This window comes from Salmo salar, chromosome ssa03 (assembly GCF_905237065.1).
Source record: "Salmo salar chromosome ssa03, Ssal_v3.1, whole genome shotgun sequence".
NCBI classification, from domain to species: domain Eukaryota; kingdom Metazoa; phylum Chordata; class Actinopteri; order Salmoniformes; family Salmonidae; genus Salmo; species Salmo salar.
The window spans coordinates 61,539,262-61,563,378 of NC_059444.1; the positions used below are offsets into that span (position 1 = coordinate 61,539,262).

The following is a 24,117-nucleotide window of genomic DNA, read 5'->3' on the forward strand; positions in this document are numbered from 1 at the left end:
GACAGTAGACCGACAGTAGACCGACAGTAAACCGACAGTAGAAAGACAGTAGACCGACAGTAGACCGACAGTAGACAGACAGTAGACAGACAGTAGACCGACAGTAGAAAGACAGTAGACAGACAGTAAACCGACAGTAGAAAGACAGTAGACAGACAGTAGACAGACAGTAAACCGACAGTAGAAAGACAGTAGACCGACAGTAGACAGACAGTAAACCGACAGTAGAAAGACAGTAGACAGACAGTAGACCGACAGTAGAAAGACAGTAGACCGACAGTAGACCGACAGTAGAAAGACAGTAGACCGACAGTAGACAGACAGTAGACAGACAGTAAACCGACAGTAGACAGACAGTAAACCGACAGTAGACCGACAGTAGACAGACAGTAGACCGACAGTAGACAGACAGTAAACCGACAGTAGAAAGACAGTAGACCGACAGTAGACAGACAGTAGACAGACAGTAGACAGACAGTAAACCGACAGTAGAAAGACAGTAGACAGACAGTAGACAGACAGTAGACAGACAGTAGACCGACAGTAGACAGACAGTAGAAAGACAGTAGACCGACAGTAGAAAGACAGTAGACCGACAGTAGACAGTCAGTAGACAGTCAGTAGACCGACAGTAGACAGACAGTAGAAAGACAGTAGACCGACAGTAGACCGATAGTAGACAGACAGTAGACAGTCAGTAGACCGACAGTAGACAGACAGTAGAAAGACAGTAGACCGACAGTAGACCGTCAGTAGAAAGACAGTAGACCGACAGTAGACCGACAGTAGAAAGACAGTAGACCGACAGTAGACCGACTGTAGACAGTCAGTAGAAAGACAGTAGACCGACAGTAGACCGACAGTAGAAAGACAGTAGACCGACAGTAGACCGACAGTAGACAGTCAGTAGAAAGACAGTAGACCGACAGTAGACAGTCAGTAGAAAGACAGTAGACCGACAGTAGACCGACAGTTGACAGATAGTAGACAGACAGTAGACCGACAGTAGACAGACAGTAGACAGACAGTAGACCGACAGTAGACCGACAGTAGACCGACAGTAGACAGACAGTAAACCGACAGTAGAAAGACAGTAGACCGACAGTAGACAGACAGTAGAAAGACAGTAGACCGACAGTAGACCGTCAGTAGAAAGACAGTAGACCGACAGTAGACCGACAGTAGAAAGACAGTAGACCGACAGTAGACCGACAGTAGACAGTCAGTAGAAAGACAGTAGACCGACAGTAGACCGACAGTAGAAAGACAGTAGACCGACAGTAGACCGACAGTAGACAGTCAGTAGAAAGACAGTAGACCGACAGTAGACAGTCAGTAGAAAGACAGTAGACCGACAGTAGACCGACAGTAGAAAGACAGTAGACCGACAGTAGACAGACAGTAGACAGACAGTAAACCGACAGTAGACAGACAGTAAACCGACAGTAGACCGACAGTAGACAGACAGTAGACCGACAGTAGACAGACAGTAAACCGACAGTAGAAAGACAGTAGACCGACAGTAGACAGACAGTAGACAGACAGTAGACAGACAGTAGACAGACAGTAAACCGACAGTAGAAAGACAGTAGACAGACAGTAGACAGACAGTAGACAGACAGTAGACCGACAGTAGACAGACAGTAGAAAGACAGTAGACCGACAGTAGAAAGACAGTAGACCGACAGTAGACAGTCAGTAGACAGTCAGTAGACCGACAGTAGACAGACAGTAGAAAGACAGTAGACCGACAGTAGACCGATAGTAGACAGACAGTAGACAGTCAGTAGACCGACAGTAGACAGACAGTAGAAAGACAGTAGACCGACAGTAGACCGTCAGTAGAAAGACAGTAGACCGACAGTAGACCGACAGTAGAAAGACAGTAGACCGACAGTAGACCGACTGTAGACAGTCAGTAGAAAGACAGTAGACCGACAGTAGACCGACAGTAGAAAGACAGTAGACCGACAGTAGACCGACAGTAGACAGTCAGTAGAAAGACAGTAGACCGACAGTAGACAGTCAGTAGAAAGACAGTAGACCGACAGTAGACCGACAGTTGACAGATAGTAGACAGACAGTAGACCGACAGTAGACAGACAGTAGACAGACAGTAGACCGACAGTAGACCGACAGTAGACCGACAGTAGACAGACAGTAAACCGACAGTAGAAAGACAGTAGACCGACAGTAGACAGACAGTAGAAAGACAGTAGACCGACAGTAGACCGTCAGTAGAAAGACAGTAGACCGACAGTAGACCGACAGTAGAAAGACAGTAGACCGACAGTAGACCGACAGTAGACAGTCAGTAGAAAGACAGTAGACCGACAGTAGACCGACAGTAGAAAGACAGTAGACCGACAGTAGACCGACAGTAGACAGTCAGTAGAAAGACAGTAGACCGACAGTAGACAGTCAGTAGAAAGACAGTAGACCGACAGTAGACCGACAGTAGACAGACAGTAGACAGACAGTAGACAGACAGTAAACCGACAGTAGAAAGACAGTAGACCGACAGTAGACCGACAGTAGACAGACAGTAAACCGACAGTAGACCGACAGTAGACAGACAGTAGACAGACAGTAGACCGACAGTAGACAGACAGTAGACAGACAGTAGAAAGACAGTAGACAGACAGTAGAAAGACAGTAGACAGACAATAAACCGACAGTAGAAAGACAGTAGACAGACAGTAGACCGACAGTAGAAAGACAGTAGACCGACAGTAGACCGACAGTAGACAGTCAGTAGAAAGACAGTAGACCGACAGTAGACCGACAGTTGACAGATAGTAGACAGACAGTAGACCGACAGTAGACAGACAGTAGACAGACAGTAGACCGACAGTAGACCGACAGTAGACAGACAGTAAACCGACAGTAGAAAGACAGTAGACCGACAGTAGACAGACAGTAGAAAGACAGTAGACCGACAGTAGACCGTCAGTAGAAAGACAGTAGACCGACAGTAGACCGACAGTAGAAAGACAGTACACCGACAGTAGACCGACAGTAGACAGTCAGTAGAAAGACAGTAGACCGACAGTAGACCGACAGTAGAAAGACAGTAGACCGACAGTAGACCGACAGTAGACAGTCAGTAGAAAGACAGTAGACCGACAGTAGACAGACAGTAGACAGACAGTAGACAGACAGTAAACCGACAGTAGAAAGACAGTAGACCGACAGTAGACCGACAGTAGACAGACAGTAAACCGACAGTAGACCGACAGTAGACAGACAGTAGACAGACAGTAGACCGACAGTAGACAGACAGTAGACAGACAGTAGAAAGACAGTAGACAGACAGTAGAAAGACAGTAGACAGACAATAAACCGACAGTAGAAAGACAGTAGACAGACAGTAGACCGACAGTAGAAAGACAGTAGACCGACAGTAGACCGACAGTAGACAGTCAGTAGAAAGACAGTAGACCGACAGTAGACCGACAGTTGACACATAGTAGACAGACAGTAGACCGACAGTAGACAGACAGTAGACAGACAGTAGACCGACAGTAGACCGACAGTAGACAGACAGTAAACCGACAGTAGAAAGACAGTAGACCGACAGTAGACAGACAGTAGAAAGACAGTAGACCGACAGTAGACCGTCAGTAGAAAGACAGTAGACCGACAGTAGACCGACAGTAGAAAGACAGTACACCGACAGTAGACCGACAGTAGACAGTCAGTAGAAAGACAGTAGACCGACAGTAGACCGACAGTAGAAAGACAGTAGACCGACAGTAGACCGACAGTAGACAGTCAGTAGAAAGACAGTAGACCGACAGTAGACAGTCAGTAGAAAGACAGTAGACCGACAGTAGACCGACAGTAGACAGACAGTAGACAGACAGTAGACAGACAGTAGACAGTCAGTAGAAAGACAGTAGACCGACAGTAGACCGACAGTAGACAGACAGTAGACAGACAGTAGACAGTCAGTAGAAAGACAGTAGACCGACAGTAGACCGACAGTAGACAGACGGTAGACAGACAGTAGACCGACAGTAGACAGACAGTAGACAGACAGTAGACAGTCAGTAGAAAGACAGTAGACCGACAGTAGAAAGACAGTTGACAGACAGTAGACAGACAGTAGAAAGACAGTAGACAGACAGTAGACAGACAGTAGACCGACAGTAGAAAGACAGTAGACCGACAGTAGACCAACAGTAGAAAGACAGTAGACAGACAGTAAACCGACAGTAGAAAGACAGTAGACAGACAGTAGACAGACAGTAGACCGACAGTAGACAGACAGTAAACCGACAGTAGACAGACAGTAGACCGACAGTAGACAGACAGTAGAAAGACAGTAGACCGACAGTAGAAAGACAGTAGACCGACAGTAGACAGTCAGTAGACAGTCAGTAGACCGACAGTAGACAGACAGTAGAAAGACAGTAGACCGACAGTAGACCGACAGTAGACCGATAGTAGACAGACAGTAGACAGTCAGTAGACCGACAGTAGACAGACAGTAGAAAGACAGTAGACCGACAGTAGACCGTCAGTAGAAAGACAGTAGACCGACAGTAGACCGACAGTAGAAAGATAGTAGACCGACAGTAGACCGACAGTAGACAGTCAGTAGAAAGACAGTAGACCGACAGTAGACCGACAGTAGAAAGACAGTAGACCGACAGTAGACCGACAGTAGACAGTCAGTAGAAAGACAGTAGACCGACAGTAGACAGTCAGTAGAAAGACAGTAGACCGACAGTAGACCGACAGTAGACAGACAGTAGACAGACAGTAGACCGACAGTAGACAGACAGTAGACAGACAGTAGACCGACAGTAGACAGACAGTAGACCGACAGTAGACAGACAGTAAACCGACAGTAGAAAGACAGTATACCGACAGTAGACAGACTGTAGACCGACAGTAGACAGACAGTAAACCGACAGTAGACCGACAGTAGACAGACAGTAGACAGACAGTTGACCGACAGTAGACAGACAGTAGACAGACAGTAGAAAGACAGTAGACAGACAGTAGACAGACAGTAGACCGACAGTAGAAAGACAGTAGACAGACAGTAAACCGACAGTAGAAAGACAGTAGACAGACAGTAGACCGACAGTAGACAGACAGTAAACCGACAGTAGAAAGACAGTAGACAGACAGTAGACCGACAGTAGAAAGACAGTAGACCGACAGTAGACAGACAGTAGAAAGACAGTAGACTGACAGTAGAAAGACAGTAGACCGACAGTAGACAGTCAGTAGACAGTCAGTAGACCGACAGTAGACAGACAGTAGAAAGACAGTAGACCGACAGTAGACCGTCAGTAGACCGACAGTAGACCGTCAGTAGACCGACAGTAGACCAACAGTAGACCGTCAGTAGAAAGACAGTAGACCGACAGTAGAAAGACAGTAGACCGACAGTTGACAGTCAGTAGAAAGACGGTAGACAGACGGTAGACAGACGGTAGACAGTCGGTAGAAAGACGGTAGAAAGACGGTAGACCGACGGTAGACCGACGGTAGACAGACGGTAGACAGACAGTAGACCGACAGTAGACAGACAGTAGACAGACAGTAGACAGTCAGTAGAAAGACAGTAGACCGACAGTAGACCGTCAGTAGACCGTCAGTAGACCGTCAGTAGACCGACAGTAGACAGACAGTAGACCGACAGTAGACAGACAGTAGAACGACAGTAGACAGTCAGTAGACAGACAGTAGACAGACTGTAGTCGCCTCCTCATCCCAGCATTGCGGTGCCAAGCTCAGTGTCAGCAGCAGTCAGGCCCATGATGTCTAACAGAGGCCTGTCATACAACCCCAACCCATACAGTCTGTCTGGTGCCTTTATGAAAGGCCTCCATGGCCTACTGCCTGCCCCTCAAACAGGACAGGAGCCTCTCACTCCCATGCATCCATATCTGTCTCACATCATCTCTATTTTCTCCCAACTCCTTCCCTCTCCCGCCTCAACCGAGCCCCTCGTTGGCAGCCCAGGGACAGACAGAGGAGTGGGAGGCTAGGAGACACCCAGGAGGCAGAACACAGTGGGACCACTGAGGGAAGCTCTCGCTAGCTTTTTTTCCCCCTCTCTCTCGGTTTCTTTCTCTCTGTCCCTCTCTTTCTTCTCCCTTCTATGAAACACACTCTCTCTGTCAAGAGCATGACTCTTGGTGTGGGATGCCAGACAATGATGGCTGGAAGAGACTGAAAGAGACAGTGTTTACAACTGTCTTTGGAAGTGTGTGTGTGTGTGTGTGTGTGTGTGTGTGTGTGTGTGTGTGTGTGTGTGTGTGTGTGTGTATCTGTGTGTTCCAAGAAGTCCTTGGATGTGATCTGTGTGGTAATTGCCTGTGGGTGTCAGTACTCGGACAGAACTAGGAGCTCTTATGTCAACTCTCCATACTAATCTAACCATGACAGGTTTATTAAGTTGACCGGCAGCGCAGCTTCAAGTGCCAAGATATCAAGGCTTTGTTAATGTAGCTTACACTCTATTCAAGCTCCTGAAATGCATTGTTTTCCTCCTTTCAAGACATTCCCTTCCTTCACACGCACATTGTCAAAGTCATGTACACGCATGCAAGCCCTCACACACAGACACACACACACACACACAGACACACACACACACACACACACACACACACACACACACACACACACACACACACACACACACACACACACACACACACACACACACACACACATATACACACATGCCCTCACACATACACACACATGCCCTCACACACACGCATGCCCTCACACACACACACACACACACACACACACACACACACACACACACACACACACACACACACACACACACACACTTCCTGTCCTCTCTCTCCGGTTTACCCCCAAAACACATTTATGCACTCCCCTCTGCCTAGTCCAGAATTCCTTGGCAGTGGTCTTGAGTAAACAGTGTATTTTTAGAGCTGGGAGGTCATATAGGCCCACTCTTAATCACCACATTCCCATTTTCCCACCAGCCCCCTCCATCTCAGCTCAGACAGAGGCCCAGCCAGGCACACTGGAGACGGAGAGGGGAATGGGAGGAAGATAGGATGGGGACTTGAGAGAAAGATGGGCCTCTTCCCTCCCTCCACAGATTCCACAAAGAGACTGTGGTCTGTGATTGCTCATTACCTACCTACAGTATGTGTTGTATTTGAAGGTTTCCCCAGAGACCAGTGTTTGTCTAAGAAGCCTCTGTGTTATATGACAGTTGCTCGTGTGTTTGTTCAGATGTCTAATAAAGTCTGGGTAACGTGCGTAGCTTTCACTTCTGTATATGAGCCACGGTTTAAAGCTGGACCTTGACCTCCTGGTTGAGCTCATCATAGCCATGTGTGTTGTGCGATGAAGCTGTTTTACACCCCCAGTATCTGGACGTTTGACCCCTCCGATCACAAATCTCAACTCCCATGTCATTTCCTGGGCTGGTTACTCAGCGACTGATGTAACATAACCCTGCATGAGAGGGCTTTGATCGGGCAACCATGGCTATATCCCAAATGGCACCTATATAGTGCACTACGTTTCAACAAAGTCCTATGGGCCATGGTCAAAAGCAGTGCACTACATAAGGAATAGAGTGCCATTTGGGATGCAAGCCATGTTCATGAGGGCGTACTTTGTATTCTGAAGCATGTCTGTCTGAACATAACAGCAGTCTGGTTCTGACCACGGTCCTCCAAGCCCCAGAGCAAGGACACTGTGTTTTTACAACTTTAATTAACGTCTCGTTGCTTTAATTTGATCTCGACCAAAATCAATTACTCATCAGCTCAGCTACTCTAGCCACCATGAGTCTGACTGACTGGTAGACTCAAGTCAGACTCAGAATGCCCAATCCCTCATATATTTAGTCTAGAGAGGACATATGAATGAAAAAATGAATCCCTCCTTATGTCGAGATCACAACTTATTTATCTCCTAATCAAAACATAACAAAAGTTTTGTCGAGATCACGAGATAATCAAAAGTACCACGCATTCATTTGTTCACAACAACCACCTCATCAAGGAGCCCTGTGACTGCGTTGATCGCAATGCGCTCGTCGATGCCTGACAGGCTGCACTGTTTGCCAGGCTGCGTGACCACAGTCAATCGCATGCAAGGACCAACACCGCTAATTTGTCTTGTGAGTTAGCTAGGTAGTCTTGTTGGCTAGCTAGTTAGCTAGGTAGTCTTGTTGGCTAGCTTGTTAGCTAGGTAGTCTTGTTAGCTGCTATTGTTAGCTAGACTAACTAATCTGACTGGCTGATCAGATTCAATTTCAGCCTCAGAGGCTTAGAAATAGGGTTGGTGCCTTGTAGGCTGTTTCATAGGCAAGGCTCCTTGCAGGCAGATTTGCTGTCAAAGTGCTTTATATGTAGATGCTGATCAGATTCAATAGCAGCCTCAGAGGCTGATAAATCAAAATGCTGCCTTGTAAGATGTTTCATATGTAATGCTCCTTGCAGACAGCCTCTTTTTTGTTGTTGTTATCTTTATTTAACTAGGGAAGTCGTTTAGAAAATATATATTATTTACAATGACGGCCTCCACCAGCCAATACAGTCAATGCTGGGCCAATTGTGCACCCCGCTATGGGACTCCCAATCATGGAAAGTTGTGATACAGCCTGGATTTGAACCAGGGTGTCTGTAGTAACACCTCCAGCACTGAGATGCAGTGGCTTAGACCGCTGTGCCACTCAGGAGCCCAACCTCTGAGGCTGCTATTGAATTTGATCAGCCTGTCAAGAATGGAGCTCACCCACTCTGTACATTTAAATATTATCCATAAAGCATGAAGTGTCCCTTACAATTATACACATATCAGTTATGCTAGCTAACAACTAGCATAGATAACAAGCTAGCTAGCTAGCTAACAAGACTACCTACAGTTGAAGTCAGAAGTTTACATACACCATACACATTTAAACTCAGTTTTTCACAATTCCTGACATTTAATCCTAGTAACCATTCCCTGTCTTAGGTCAGTTTGGATCACCACTTTATTTTAAGAATGTGAAATGTCAGAATAATAGTAGAGAGAATGATTTATTTCAGCTTTTATTTCTTTCATCACATTCCCAGTGGGTCAGAAGTTTACATACACTCAATTAGTATTTGGTAGCATTGCCTTTAAATTGTTTAACTTGGGTCAAACATTTCGGGTAGCCTTCCACAAGCATCCCACAATAAGTTGGGTGAATTTTGGCCCATTCCTCCTGACAGAGCTGCTGTAACTGAGTCAGGTTTGTAGGCCTCCTTGCTCGCATATGCTTTTTCAGTTCTGCCCACAAACCATCTATGGGATTGACGTCAGGGCTTTGTGATGGCCACTCCAATATCTTGACTTTGTTGTCCTTAAGACATTTTGCACAACTTTGGAAGTATGCTTGGGGTCATACCATGCTTTAACTTCCTGACTGATGTCTTGAGATGTTGCTTCAATATATCCACATAATTTTCCTCCTCATGATGCCATCTATTTTGTGAAGTGCACCAGTCCCTCCTGCATCAAAGCACCCCCACAACATGATGCTGCCACCCCCGTGCTTCACGGTTGGGATGTTGTTCTTCGGCTTGCAAGCCTCCCCCTTTTTCCTCCAAACATAACGATGGTCATTATGGCCAAACAGTTCTATTTTTGTTTCATCAGACCAGAGGACATTTCTCCAAAAAGTACGATCTTTGTCCCCATTTTCTGTTGAAAACCGTAGTCTGGCTTTTTTATGGCGGTTTTGGAGCAGTGGCTTCTTCCTTGCTGAGCGGCCTTTCAGGTTATGTCGATATAGGGCTCATTTTACTGTGGATATAGATACTTTTGTACCTGTTTCCTCCAGCATCTTCACAAGGTTCTTTGCTGTTGTTCTGGAATTGATTTGCACTTTTTGCACCAAAGTATGTTCATCTCTAGGAGACAGAACGCGTCTCCTTCCTGAGCGGTATGACGGCTGCGTGGTCCCATGGTGTTTATACTTGCGTACTATTGTTTGTACAGATGAACGTGGTACCTTCAGGCATTTGGAAATTGCTCCCAAGGATGAACCAGACTTGTGGAGGTCTACAATTTTTATATTTTCCCATGATGTCAAGCAAAGAGGCACTGAGTTTGAAGGTAGGCCTTGAAATACATCCACAGGTACACCTCCAATTGACTCAACTGATGTCAATTAGCTTATCAGAAGATTCTAAAGCCATGACATCATTTTCTGGAATTTTCCAAGCTGTTTAAAGGCACAGTCAACTTAGTGTATGTAAACTTCTGACTCACTAGAATTGTGATACAGTGAATTATAAGTGAAATAATCTGTCTGTAAACAATTGTTGGAAAAATTACTTGTTTCGTGCACAAAGTAGATGTCCTCGCCGACTTGCCAAATCTATAGTTTGTATTAACAAGAAATTTGTGGAGTGGTTGAAAAACTAGTTTTTATGACTCCAACCTAAGTGTATGTAAACTTCCAACTTCAACTGTAGCTAACTAGCTCGCTCGCTCGCTCGCTCATAAGACTAGCCAGGTTAGCTGCGTTGTTGCTCACATGCGATTGGCTGTGGTCTTGGGGGTAGCACACAACCCGGGAGACAGGGTTGCCTGTCAGGTATTGTCAGGTATTGTTCAATACCCCGTGAGGGCTTAGATGCCCCATGAGCTCTTAGCTCAAGTTAAGGAACATTTAGCTTGTTACCATTCTCATTTATCAGCTGATAATGAGCTCCAAACAAAAATGAAAGAATGATAGCATGAAATGTACCATACTTTAGTGTAGCAATCAATAAAAACATATGCACTGATCCACCGTGGGCTCTGCCTCCTCCGCCATACTGTCAATCTATCTTCAATACGTCCACTCCTATTTGTAGAGTTTATCTCGTGATCTCGACAAAACAACTTTTGTTATATCATGATCATGAGAGAATGATCTTCTGATCTCGGAAAAACAACTTATGTCGTAATCATAACGAGATGATAGTGTTTTTATTCATATGGCCTCTCTGGACTTCCATATATATTGACGTGTCTTCCATCAATTTGAAATATAACAGAGATGTATTTTGTCCACTCTGGTCAGAAATGAGGATGCCTTGTCAGCTGGATCTGATCAGATGCTTTATTTCCTTCCTGTTGAGTGATTGTAAAAGTGAGCGGGAGCGTGAGATTGAAACTAGGCCACACAGAGAGAAAGCGAGAGAGAGCCCAGTGGTGGTGATAATCACGGATAAATTAAAATATTGAGCAGTCAGACTGTTTTATTTGTCAGCCTTCTCTTACTCAGACACATGAGACAACATACACACACACACACACACACACACACACACACACACACACACACACACACACACACACACACACACACACACACACACACACAACCTTAAAGTATTTGCACACGGACACACAAATACACAGAGATAGTCCCTATGCCCAAAAAAGCAAAGGTAACCTGCCTAAATTATTACCGCCCATTGGAACTTACGTCTGTAGCCATGAAGTGCTTTTAAAGGCTGGTCATGGCTCACATCAACACCATCATCTCCGAAACCCTACGCCCACTCCAATTCACATACCACCCCAACAGATCCACAGATAATTGGAGGTCTTTCCAAAACCCCAACATAGAAATAGAAAAACTAGATAAACACATAGAAATAGAAAATATAGAACATAAACCAAAAACCTCAAAACACACAAAACAAACACCCCCTGACACGCCCTGACCAAACTACAATAACAAACAACCCCTTTTACTGGTCAGGACGTGACAACAGGAAAAGGAGGGCCGAACATGCCCCCATTCACATCGACAGGCTGTAGTGGAGCGGGTTGAGAGTTTCAAGTTCCTTGGTGTCCACATCATCAACAAACTATCATGGTCCAAACATACCAAGACAGTCGTGAAGAGGGCACGACAACACCGTTTCCCCCTCAGAAGACTGAAAAGATTTGGCATGGGTCCCCAGATCCTCAAAAAGTTCTACAGCTGCAAAATCGAGAGCATCCTGACCGGTTGCATCACCGCCTGGTATGGCAACTGCTCGGCATCCGACCGTAAGGCGCTACAGAGGGTAGTGCGAACGGCCCAGTACATAATTGGGGCCAAGCTTCCTGCAGTCAGAGGAAGGCACGAAAAATTGTCAAAGACTCCAGTCACCCAAGTCATAGACTGTTCTCTCTTCTACCGCACGGCAAGCGGTACCGGAGCGCCAAGTCTAGTTCCAAAAGGCGTCTAAACATCTTCTACCCCCCAAGCCATAAGACTGCTGAACAATTAATCAAATGGCCACCCGGACTATTTACATTGACCGCCCCCCCCCCTTTCTTTTTACACTGCTGTTACTCGCTGTTTATTAACAATGCATAGTCACTTTACCCCTACCTACATGTACAAATTACCTCAACTAACCTGTACCCCCGCACATTGACTCGGTACTGGTCCCCCTGTATATAGCCTCTGTATTGTTATTATTATTATTTTTATTGTACTTAATAAATATTTTCTTAGCTCTATTTCTTTAACTGGATTTTTGGTTAAGGGCTTGTAGTAAGTAAGCGTTTCACTGTAAGGTTTACACCTGTTGTATTCGGCGCATGTGACAAATACAATTGTATTTTATTTTTGATTTGATAAGAATTGTGTACAGTTAAATTGTCTATCATAAGTACAGTATATGGGGCATGTGTATATTTGTATTCACCCAAAAGATAATTATTAATTTCCATCTCCCTCAGTCTCTCTCTCTCTCCCTCTGGCACTCCCTCTCTCCTACTCTTTCTACTTCCGCCTCTCCCTTCCCTCTCTCTCTTTCTTTGTTAGCTAGCTTCCCATTTATGTGGGGCAAACAGATGGTTTTGCTTAGCGTGCTTGTGTTAGGCCTACAGTCGAAAGACCGGAGTGAAGAGGGGGAGAAAAAGAAAGAAAGAGGGAGAGATTTAGGGAGAGGGAGATATATGCCATCTGAGCTGCAGGACTTTTCCATGTGTTCCCTTACACTTCCGTAAACAAAGCACCACAAGGGTATTTTTCATTCTCTCACCAAATTCCTGACATCTCAAACAACAAAAACCTCCTCAGGACAACGCTGGAGTGGTGACTTACACGTCAGACCATAGATTGCTTACTCACATCAACAGATCAATTGAAACGTTTGAATATTAAACAAAAACCTGAAACAGCAGGTTAATATGGGAGTGTCTTGTCTCCTAGTCTCTTCTCCCAGCTTCATCCCTCCCTGACTGTGTCATGGTCTCTCCACAGGGGTGTAGTGTAGTGTTGGGGGGGGGTTCTGTTGGTCTGCTCTCCCTCCAAGCCGTCTAATCCCCGTGTAAAATTGTTTCCTGGCCTCCACAGGAAGTCAGTACTCAAGGCCCCTCCGTCACGGCCTCAGCCGGGGCTTCTGGGAATACGGGGGTGGGGGGAGAAGGAGTGGGGGGGCTACTGGACAGCTGTGGAAACCCCAGAGCCTCATCTGTCAGAGTGCCAACATGTGACCCCAGCTGCAATACAGCTACACCCCCAAACTCCTCTACCCTCCACCCACCAACCCACCCAACTAGCACCCACACACCACCAGGGCTCTCTCCCATGAAATGAAACCAGCCTGGTCCACCAACCCCCACCCCTAAGCCCCCCCCCCCTCCATCCGGCTATGGAAGCTTGTTTTGGATAGTTGGTTTACAGCACTCATTCACAAGCCCCTCTTTACTCAATTAGCAGAGTTTAAGCATTACTTTGGGCCTGTGTGGGCAGCTGGGCGCAGATTTGCCTGTTAAAACCTCTAAAGTCTAAGCCTTTGGGGGAGGGGGTTCTACTAAGCTAACATATGAAATTGTTTTAAGATGGTCATACCATGGATCATTTAGCCATTTGATTTGAAATTTTAGGACCCCTGTAGATACTGTATAATAAAAAATAAAAAAATATTCTAGAATTTGGCTACCACTATAGAAACGCATTGAATAATGCATTCATAAAGGGAAAAACAGACAGTCAAAAAACAAAATCAGAAAGAATAAGGTTTTGAAGTGTCTGTCCTATATCTAGGAGATAAAAGAAAGCTCAGGAAATATATACAGTACCACTCAAAAGTTTGGACACACCTACTCATTCAATATTTTCTACATTATAGAATAATAGTGAAGACATCAAAACTATGAAATAACACATATGGAATCATGTAGTAACCAAAAAAGTGTTAAACAAATCAAAATATATTTTATATTTGAGATTCTTCAAAGTAGCCACCCTTTATCTTGATGACAGTTTTGCACACTCTTATTCTACAATGTAAAAATAAAGAAAAACCCTTGAATGAGTGGGTGTGTCCAAACTTATGACTGCTACTGTATATATATTTTTTTACATTTAACATTTACATTTAACCCTTTTTTTTGTTGGCACAAAACTATCTCCATACTTCCATACATTTTTTAAAACCGGTAACAGGTTAGCTTCAGACAAGTCCCGTGACACTTGCAGAAGGGCGACATAGGCGAATGTGGTGGATTGAGATGCAGCCCATGCAAAAATACGTATGTGATGAAATAGATATCTCTAGTTTAAACTGACCGATGTATTATGTTAATTAGATTGATGCATGAGCACGTCAGTAGACTCTTAAGGAATAATTATTAAAGGTAGCATGACACAAAGCCTAGGCCTATTGTCTCTCTGTTGTCTGACAGACTCTTGAACAGTTTTTCTGCTGGTCTGGTTCTCGACATGCTCAGTGCTTCATCCTCTTGTTTGAACTTCTAATCGAAGTGTGTTGGACAGCCCCCTCTGGATCAGCTTACCAAAATGTCAGACTCACACCCACCCACCCGACTTCTATCCTCGACACAAAGTAGCCTAAATCCCAAACCTATAGCATATGGGCTTCAAAGTTAGAACAAGCCCCTGTATCTTCCCATATGGTTTTGTCTTTGACGTGACTTTAGGTGATGCCTGTGTCTACAGTAAGTCACAAAGGCAGATTGTGTGTTAGACGTTAGCTGAAGGCCTGTGGACCCAGATGGGCCCTCTGATTCGCTGAGGGCCCATTGAAGCTGAAGGTCAGGCTTGTTTGAACAGAGACAGAATAAAAGGTCAACTGGGGGGTTTTAGCCCAGCCCTCCCTCTCCTTTCTTTATCCTGTTTCCCTCCACTTTTCCCTCGTTTACCTCCCCTCAAATCTTTCAAATGATCTCTCTTGAGTCCTGCCTCATGCTAGTTCTGAAATGTGTCATTTTCCACATCTGGATAGTGGTTAGGGTTCCTCCCACACAATATTGTTCCTCATGGTTGTCATGTGCATACCTGGGTTTCCATTAGCCGGTAATTGCCGGCTTTTGGCTGTAAAAACCCCCAAATTTAAGCAGATAAATAAAAATGTGGCTGGCCAAATGAACCTGGTGAACCTTCCCACCACTTTACATCACCCACCACTTTACAATGTGAGCTGGAGGCAGTTTGCATTTTGAAAAGATATTTAATTGTTTGAAACCTGAGTGTTTTACTTCATATTATGAGGCATGTCTTACCTTGCTTGAAAATCTGACCATAGAAAGGTGGAGGCAATTATTTTATAAAAACTTTATAGGTTTAAAGTTTGAGGAAGTATAAGCCTACAATTTAGCCTACCATTTCTACCAATCTGCTGGTCAGTTCTGATTTTCATATGTGCATTTTGATGGAACAGTTTCATTTCAATAAGAATGTTTTTGGTTCTCAAAATCGTTGCCACGTGGATAATGATAAAAATCTTAATTCAAATGTAAAATTCAACTAATGCGAGAGGACCAGCCTCTGCCATATGACACTGATCATTGGCGGCTAAATAGCCTAAATGAGTGCATGGAACTCCGAAATGGCCAATGAGGCTGTTGACCTATAACTTCCATTGTCAACAAAGTAAAAATACATAAAAACAGTAGAAAATATACTGATGAAAATTCTCTACTCAGCCTGTCTGCCTCCCTTTCTATCTGTCTTGACTTGAGCTGTCGCTTGTGAAGTGCAACATTGTATCAAATCAATCAACTGGATCAGGCCCTAACTTGCAATATTGTATCAACTAGCCTATTCTCAGAGTTTAGGCACCAGTGAGCTCGGGACAGACAGATGTTTTTGCGCAAGGGAAAGGATAAGTATTTTATGACGTTTCCACTGGATATATGGGATCATCAGATTATTATATTTTGCTCTTTCACACCGAGGCTTGGTGATTATCGAGGGGGGATTTTTGTGAGGAACTATTAGGCTGTCATTTGCAATGGATGTTAAAACAACAGACTTCGTTGACTTACAGTGTGAGATGAAGAAAAGATTACTGAGAAGATGAGCTTATTAGTGGTGAAGGTGATGACTAAGACAAGCAGAAATCATACATCCCCAAATGGGCACTTGCTCGCAGCAGGCCAGGTAGGCTAATTCTCTGCTTGCTCAGACATGCGAGCTCCCTCAACATTAACAAAAACCGTGCTCATCGCTCACATGGAGCGCTCCAAACAAAAGACAATGAAAAAAGGGACAACTCGTAAATGATGGTTCTGAAATAAAACCAAAACTTGTTTCTCAACAACATTTACACACCGAGAATGAGAACGGTAAATTATTATAGGCCTAATTAGTAATACAGATGATGTCATGGCTTTAGAAGCTTCTGATAGGCTAATTGACATCATTTGAGTCAATTGGAGTTGTACCTGTGGATGTATTTCAAGGCCTACCTTCAAACTCAGTGCCTCTTTGCTTGACATCATGGGAAAATCAAAAGAAATCAGCCAAGACCTCAGAAAACAAATTGTAGACGTTCACAAGTCTGGTTCATCCTTGGGAGCAATTTCCAAACACCTGAAGGTACCACGTTCATCTGTACAAACAATAGTACGCAAGTATGAACACCATGGGACCACGCAGCCGTCATACCGCTCAGGAAGGAGACGCGTTCTGTCTCCTAGAGATGAACGTACTTTGGTGCGAAAAGTGCAAATCAATCCCAGAACAACAGCAAAGGACCTTGTGATGCTTGAGGAAACAGGTACAAAAGTATCTATATCCACAGTAAAACGAGTCCTATATCGACATAAGCTGAAAGACCGCTCAGCAAGGAAGAAGCCACTGCTCCAAAACCGCCATAAAGACTACGGTTTGCAGCTGCACATGGAGATTGTACTTTTTGGAGAAATGTCCTCTGGTCTGATGAAACAAAAATATTACTGTTTGGCCATAATGACCATCGTTATGTTTGGAGGAAAAAGGGGGAGGCTTGCAAGCCGAAAAACACCATCCCAACGGTGAAGCACGGGGATGGCAGCATCATGTTGTGGGGGTGTTAGCTGCAGGAGGGACTGGTGCACTTCACCAAATAGATGGCATCATGAGGAAGGGAAATGATGTGGCTATATTAAAGCAACATCTCAAGACATCAGTCAGGAAGTTAAAGCTTCTGACTTCAACTGTATGTAATGGGGAATTGATAACAATAAACATTCTTAGGGCATACAGTTCACAAGAAATAATGCATGCGCAAGATTTCTGGAGAGTTGAGAGCATGCATTTTGGAGAGAGACGGCCTATAGGCTATCTTCGCCACACACCCCTCCCCTTGTTCTTGTCTCAACATTTTAAATAAAACTCAATATACATTATGTTCACACATACAGTATTTTAGATGCTTTTCACTGACAGCCGCTATTCAATCAGCTAGGCCTTTTGCCACGCTCGCTGCCGTTTCTCTCCTGTTCTATTGGTTTTCATATCAACTTTCTTTCGTTGTCCAGAAGTCAAACGCACCATCCTAGTCATACAGTATTAGCAACTCATCTTAGTTGTTGTGTCTTTAAATTCACGCTCTTTGAATCTCTGTCATATACCGCTTGTGTCAGATGCGCTATTTAGAATGGTGTGTTCCCTTTTTCCCGCAAATTGCATTTTGGCAAATGTTTGAAAATGACGTTTTATTGGCTACTTCATTACAGGAGTTACATGTTTTGTTAAGAGGAATTACCATAATCTAAATGTGATGTCTTTTTGAGCACAATGGGTGGACGCCCCTAGTGGGTTTACACACCCAATGCATATGTGTCTGGTAAATTTCTCAAATGGCTGGTAAACTAAAATGGGAAAACCCTGGTGCATACATATAGCCTATAGCTTTAGGTAGGAACTTAACCCATTTCACAGCTAGAAGATTTCTGGTTTAAGTTCTGCGAGGAACATAGCTAACATTGATTTTGTACCCTTGAGCAAGGCCCAAACTATAGCGGTACCAATCCAGGGCTGGTTTATACTGGTGCTCTCCAGAGTTTGTACGTGTGCCCCCGTTCAGACAACAGCACAAAATCATCCTAGGCTTTGATATCAAGTCCTCCACATACCAACACGCTATCCCCTAGCTGGCTGCGTTGGAGTTTTCTATAGATCCAAATCCCCATCAGTGCATTGAGTTCTCCATTTAAATGACTGTATATAGGTCTGTATGCATCATTTTCTGCAGCAAGAGTTATTCGTGGACTCCAAAAGAGCCGTCCTCAGATTCTTGGATGTATTTTTCTGTATTTAAGAGAAGAGGGATATGCGACGATACACTGGAAAGGTCCCAGATGACGTTACTGTTTGAATGCTGCCGTCCCTGTTGGGCTTCGCTGCAGAGGTAGACTGGGTGTAGTATGACAGGGCTCTGACCCTCTTTTTCTCACCCTCTGGTGTCTCTCTGATGTTTCCCCGGCTGAATCAGTCATACACTCTGTAAGGTCCAATGTGTTATTGTCACGTCCTGACCAGTAAAAGAGGTTGTTTGTTATTGTAGTTTGGTCAGGGCGTGGCAGGGGGTGTTTGTTTTATGTGTTTCGGGGGTTTTGGTATATGTTCTATGTTAGTATATTTCTATGTCTGTGTCTAGTTTTTCTATTTCTATGTTTAGGGTTTTTGTTTGACCTTCAATTGGAGGCAGCTGTTTCTTGTTGCCTCTGATTGGAGGTCCTATTTAGTAGAGGTTTTTCAGCTTGTGTTTGTGGGTGGTTGTTTTCAGTCTAGTGTTTTGTACCTGACGGAACTGTTAAGCTGTCGTTCATTTTTTTGTTTTGTTTACGTGTTCAATAAAAGTTTAAAATGAGCACTCAACCCGCTGCGCCTTGGTCTACTCCCTTCGACGGCCGTTATAGTGTTTCCCTGTGTGTCTGAGCATCAGCCTAAATTGGAGACTGATACACACACACATTTTCCAACTACTGTACAGTCTAAAACAGGCAAACGTATTGACACAAGGGTCAACTAGTGGATATTGGGATAGTGAGATACTTTGAGCAGGTGTCATGTATTGTAGATGAACAGTCAGCACAGTCCTGTAAGCTAAGTTGAGCAGGATAGGGTATGTTCAGACACATTGATTAGGTCTGACTTCCATAAGGAATAACCTTCCACAATCATCTGACTGTACATGGTGGAGGGATGGAGGGCCGCCTGCCAAAACTCATTTCCTGCCTGGTGTTTTCAGGGGAAGGAAGGAGGGTTTGTCCCGTCATACCTCACACGCTAGTTTGACGCAGGAAATAGAGAAAATAAACTAGTAATTAGATAAATAAATGAGCATAGATAAACCTTATAAACAATTTAATGGGCTGGAAATGGGCCTTGGCCAGAGATAACAACCTGAGCTCTCAGTTGTCCAAAACATTGCCTGGCCAAATGTCTGAAACAAATGTCACTTTCAGTCCAAAGTCCTCGCCACCACCATGACTGCATGTGGTGGCTTTTCTTTTTACAGTGCTTCTTTGACAGTGGCCGTTGAGAAAGAGAGAGAGAGAGAGGAGAGAGAGCATTTCACAACAGTTTCCCATAATTCCCAGATGTTTTTGATGTTTGTTATGGGTTTCGATTAGCTGACAACAGTGTAACCTTTTGAACTCTCTCTCTCTCTCTCTGGCCTGGGACTGCCTGGCTGGCTGGCTTTGAGTCAGTCCGGTATCGCTCTGTCACGTTTATTTTCAGTCCTCCGCTTCTCTCCACTCCGCTGTGCCCGCCAGCCAAACCAATTAAAGAGAGATGAGCTGTCCACGGTGGCGTGGTATGCATGCAGCTGGGGAGGAGGGAAGGAGGGAACGATATTCACAGCACTTCAACTTGTCCCCCTCTCCTCTCTCACTTAGGGTGTCAGAGAGGCTTAGGGTTGGCAGACGTTGTGTGGGGTTACCCTCCTCCCCTCGACACAGAGCCAATAGGGTATGGGGGGGTGCCTTGACTGTGGGAGTGTATGATGCTGTTATTTACCGCCTCTCTCTCTCTGTCTCACCCAGACACAGTCTGTCAGAGGTTCCTGATGAGATGAAGAGTCTGATCATAGAGAAGAGCAAGATGGGCCTGGAAGAAGACCCCGAGCTGCTGGTCAAAGGTGAGCCTGCCTGCCTGCCTGCCTGACACACTTCTACACCATCCCTCTATTCTCTCTCTCTCCTTTCTCTTTGTGTAGCTGATGTGTTCCAGTCCCAGTGATTTGCATGTACAGTAATAACAGTCTGTGGGATGATGACGTTCACTCATCCGAGAGCGTTAGCCGAGCTTGAGCTCTGTGCATGTTTGCGGTGTTATCACTGAATAAGTAGACCATACTGTACTACTGTACTGTACACTTCACGGTCCACAGCTAAGCCCTCACACACACACACACACACACACACACACACACACACACACACACACACACACACACAACACCCTGCCCCCAGTAATCATGTAATGATGACCATCAGCGGCATTAAGAGCCTTGCGCGCCTGACGCTTTTCGAGGAGTGATCTCACAGGCTATTCATGTGTGCTTTTCCTGCTACCGAAACGGTTGCAGTAAAATGCCAGCGCCTGGATAAGTTACGTCCTCTTTGGGATGGCGGCAGCCCGATCGGCTAATTCTGACAGCAGTTACCATGCAGCACCCCTGGCCGACTGGCTGGCTGTACCCCTCCTCCCTCTGTTCCGATGTCTGAGACCGGGCAGAGGGGCAGGGGATGGGGATAGGGGGGGTGCATTCCTTCCCAATCGGAGGACGAATACTTCCCCTGGGCCCCTGGGGTGGCTGTGCGGCTTGGCATTTCTTCTCTTCAGTCGGGCCGTCTTCCCCACCATCCACCACCATCTCCAGCACCACTGACACTCCAGGACATGTGAAGGCCTTGCTCTGTTCATGCCCTTGTTGTGTGCAGGGATATATTTTCAAATGTCCTGGAGCTAGGGTGTCCCTAGCTGTTTGGTGTGGTTTGGTGTGGTTTACAATGGGACATCCTCAGGCAACTGGGGCCAAGTGTCGCCTCGCTGTCTAAAATAGGCCATCAACCGTGCCTTAGACAGAGAGAGACAGACAGAGAGGAAAAGGTATAGAGAGAGAGATTGCCGTAGCGAGGGAGTGGGAAACTCCTAGATAGAACGCAGTAGATACATTACATAGATTACATTCCTCTGTTTGTTAATGCACAGTAAAACTGAACAATTTTAGCTACATATCAGTTAGCGTGGCCAGTACTCCAGTAATTTGGAAAGTGATTCAGTCTACTCAATTGCAATTGTTTCCCTTTCTGTTTGGATCTCTGTCTAATTCTGTTCAGCCCATAATCCTAGTGTTGAAGCTCATTAAAGCTCTGTGCCCTTATGGATGACTGTTTGTTATCAGATGCTTTTTAATCTCCCCCAAATCTCCAGAACAAACAGTAAGTGCACACAGAGATAGAAGGACAGAACAGAACCAGAGGCAGACTCCAGTGTTTGCTCAGTCTGTGTTTCAGGGGGCAGGGCCAGCGTTAGGGGTCTGGGGTCACAAATGAAACAAATTAAGGGCGAGCTGTGGCCCCCCAGGGGACGCATTAGCAGGCCAGGGAGATGGGATCCAGATGGAGGACCGTGGGGGGGGGGGTAGGCAGGCAGGGGGTCCTGACCAGGACTCTTGTTTCACCCTTTCTCTCTCAATGTCTCTCTCTCTCTCTCTCTCACTCATTGCCTTTCCTTCTCTTTCTCTACTTTTCTCACTCCCTCTCTTCCGCTCTCTTCCGCTCTCTCTTTCTTTCTCTCTCTCTCCTTCCTCTTTCCCTCCAAAGTAGGCCGTCTCTCTATCTCACTGTTTCAAAAAGGGCAGCTGCAGGACATCCTGTGTGACTGACAGAGGACATGCCTCCCAGCTCTCCGCTAACCAGTCCACCCACACCCCTCCATCCCTCTACCCCCTACCCAATCATCAACCCCACCCAATCCCGTCCTGTCTTACCTCATCGTTTTTTATTTATCCATTTCATGTTGGTTTTTATGCTCCTGTTGATGTGGTGTTAAGTAGCTCAGGACTATATTGGGTGGGTTTATAGTGTGTTCCAGGCTGCCACTTGGAAAGGGAAACAGAATGAGATGTGTGTAGACTCCCACTTCGACTGCCCCCCTCCAGGTCTATGGGTTGTAACATGGGGGATGGTAGCAATGGGGGCTCTGCATGTAGGGAAAACCACTTTACCGCAGGAAGAAGGGGAGTTGGTGTGGGGGGAGAGATGAAAGAGGGAGAGACTGAGCGAAGAGAAAAGAGCTGTAGGGAAAGCGAGGGAGAGCTGACAGGTGGCATGCAGCTTGCTAACCACAGAGGAAGCTGTGACGCTGGCTCGGCGTCAGAGCTGTTCTAAGAAGTTAGCCCAATGAACATGGCACTGCTGTTCCCATAAACACACACACACACACACACACACACACACACACACACACACACACACACACACACACACACACACACACACACACACACACATACACATACACATACACATACACACACACACACACACACTCAACGGATGGCACAGCCACATAACCCTGCCCCAGCCCTCACCATAGCACCCTGCTCCAGCTTTGGGCCAGGTGACCAGCTAGGGCCCTCTGCCAGCCTATCCATCAGCCCTCACTGTGAACTCTGACTGCTCTCTCTCGTTTTACCCCTCCCTCTCACCGCCACCCCATCCATCCCTTGCTCCCTCTTCCTCTCTCTCTCCGGGCAGCCCCTGGCCAGAGCTTGGCCAAACCCGGTTTATTTACCCTCAGCTCTGTGAGATTAAATATTTAGAAGGAACAGTTTGCACACATAGGTCGTGTCCCAAATGCCACCCTATTCTCTATATAGTGCACTACTTTTTACCGGAGCCCTATGGTCCCCTGGTCAAATGTAGTGTACTACACAGGGAACAGTGTGCCATTTGGGACACACTCTGTGGGGTGCTGCATGCCTGGTGTTTGGTAACACTACAGCCACTTTCCCTTCTGGACACGGGTAGTACACTATATATACAAAAGTATGTGGACACCCCTTCAAATTAGTGGATTCGGCTATTTCACCCACACCTGTTGCTGACAGGTGTATCAAATCGAGCACACAGCCATGCAATCTCCATAGACAAACATTGGCAGTAGAATGGCCTCACTGAAGAGCTCAGTGACTTTCAACGTGGCACCGTCATAGGATGCCACTTTTTCAACAAGTCAGTTCATCAAATTTCTGTCCTGCTACCGGTCAACTGTAAGTGCTGTTATTGTGAAGTAGAAACGTCTAGGAGCAACAACAGCTCAGCCACGAAGTGGTACAGAGCCCTGACCTTTGGGATGAATTGGAACGCCGACTGCGAGCCAGGCCTAATTGCCCAACATCAGTACCTGACCTCACTAATGCTTTTGTGGCTGAATGGAAGCAAGTCCCCATAGCAATGTTCCAACATCTTGTGGAAAGCCTTCCCAGAAGAGTGGAGGCTGTTAAAGCAGCAAAGGGGGTACCAACTCCATATTAATGCCCATGATTTTGGAATGAGATGTTCGACGAGCAGGTGTCCACATACTTTTGGCCATGTAGTGTACATCCCCTTCATGTAAAGCTGGACACTGCAGACAAATTCAGGTCAGTTTCAAACCGTTTTGTCTCGTTTTATGTCTACTGAACACCACCCAGTTCTGAGGGCCATGGTTATGTGACAGGGGTGGAATGGTGAAGGGAGCCAGGAGAATGTATCAGCCTTTCTTTCTTTCTCTCTCTCTCTCTCTCTCTCTCTCTCTCTCTCTCTCTCTCTCTCTCTCTCTCTCTCTCTCTCTCTCTCTCTCTCTCTCTCTCTCTCCCTCCCTCCCTCCTTCTCTGGGCG

The 24,117-nt window shown here is 45.6% G+C and overlaps 1 protein-coding gene across 1 annotated transcript in view; it reads left to right on the plus strand.

The window, feature by feature from the left end:
- LOC106601140 (unconventional myosin-X) overlaps positions 1-24,117 on the plus strand; it is a 55,268-nt gene that overhangs the window by 13,004 nt on the left and 18,147 nt on the right. The window contains exon 4 of the mRNA XM_045715024.1: positions 20,272-20,366. Within this exon, the coding sequence (XP_045570980.1) occupies positions 20,300-20,366 (67 nt within the window). The 5' untranslated portion in view covers positions 20,272-20,299. The remainder of the gene's footprint in view (positions 1-20,271; positions 20,367-24,117) is intronic.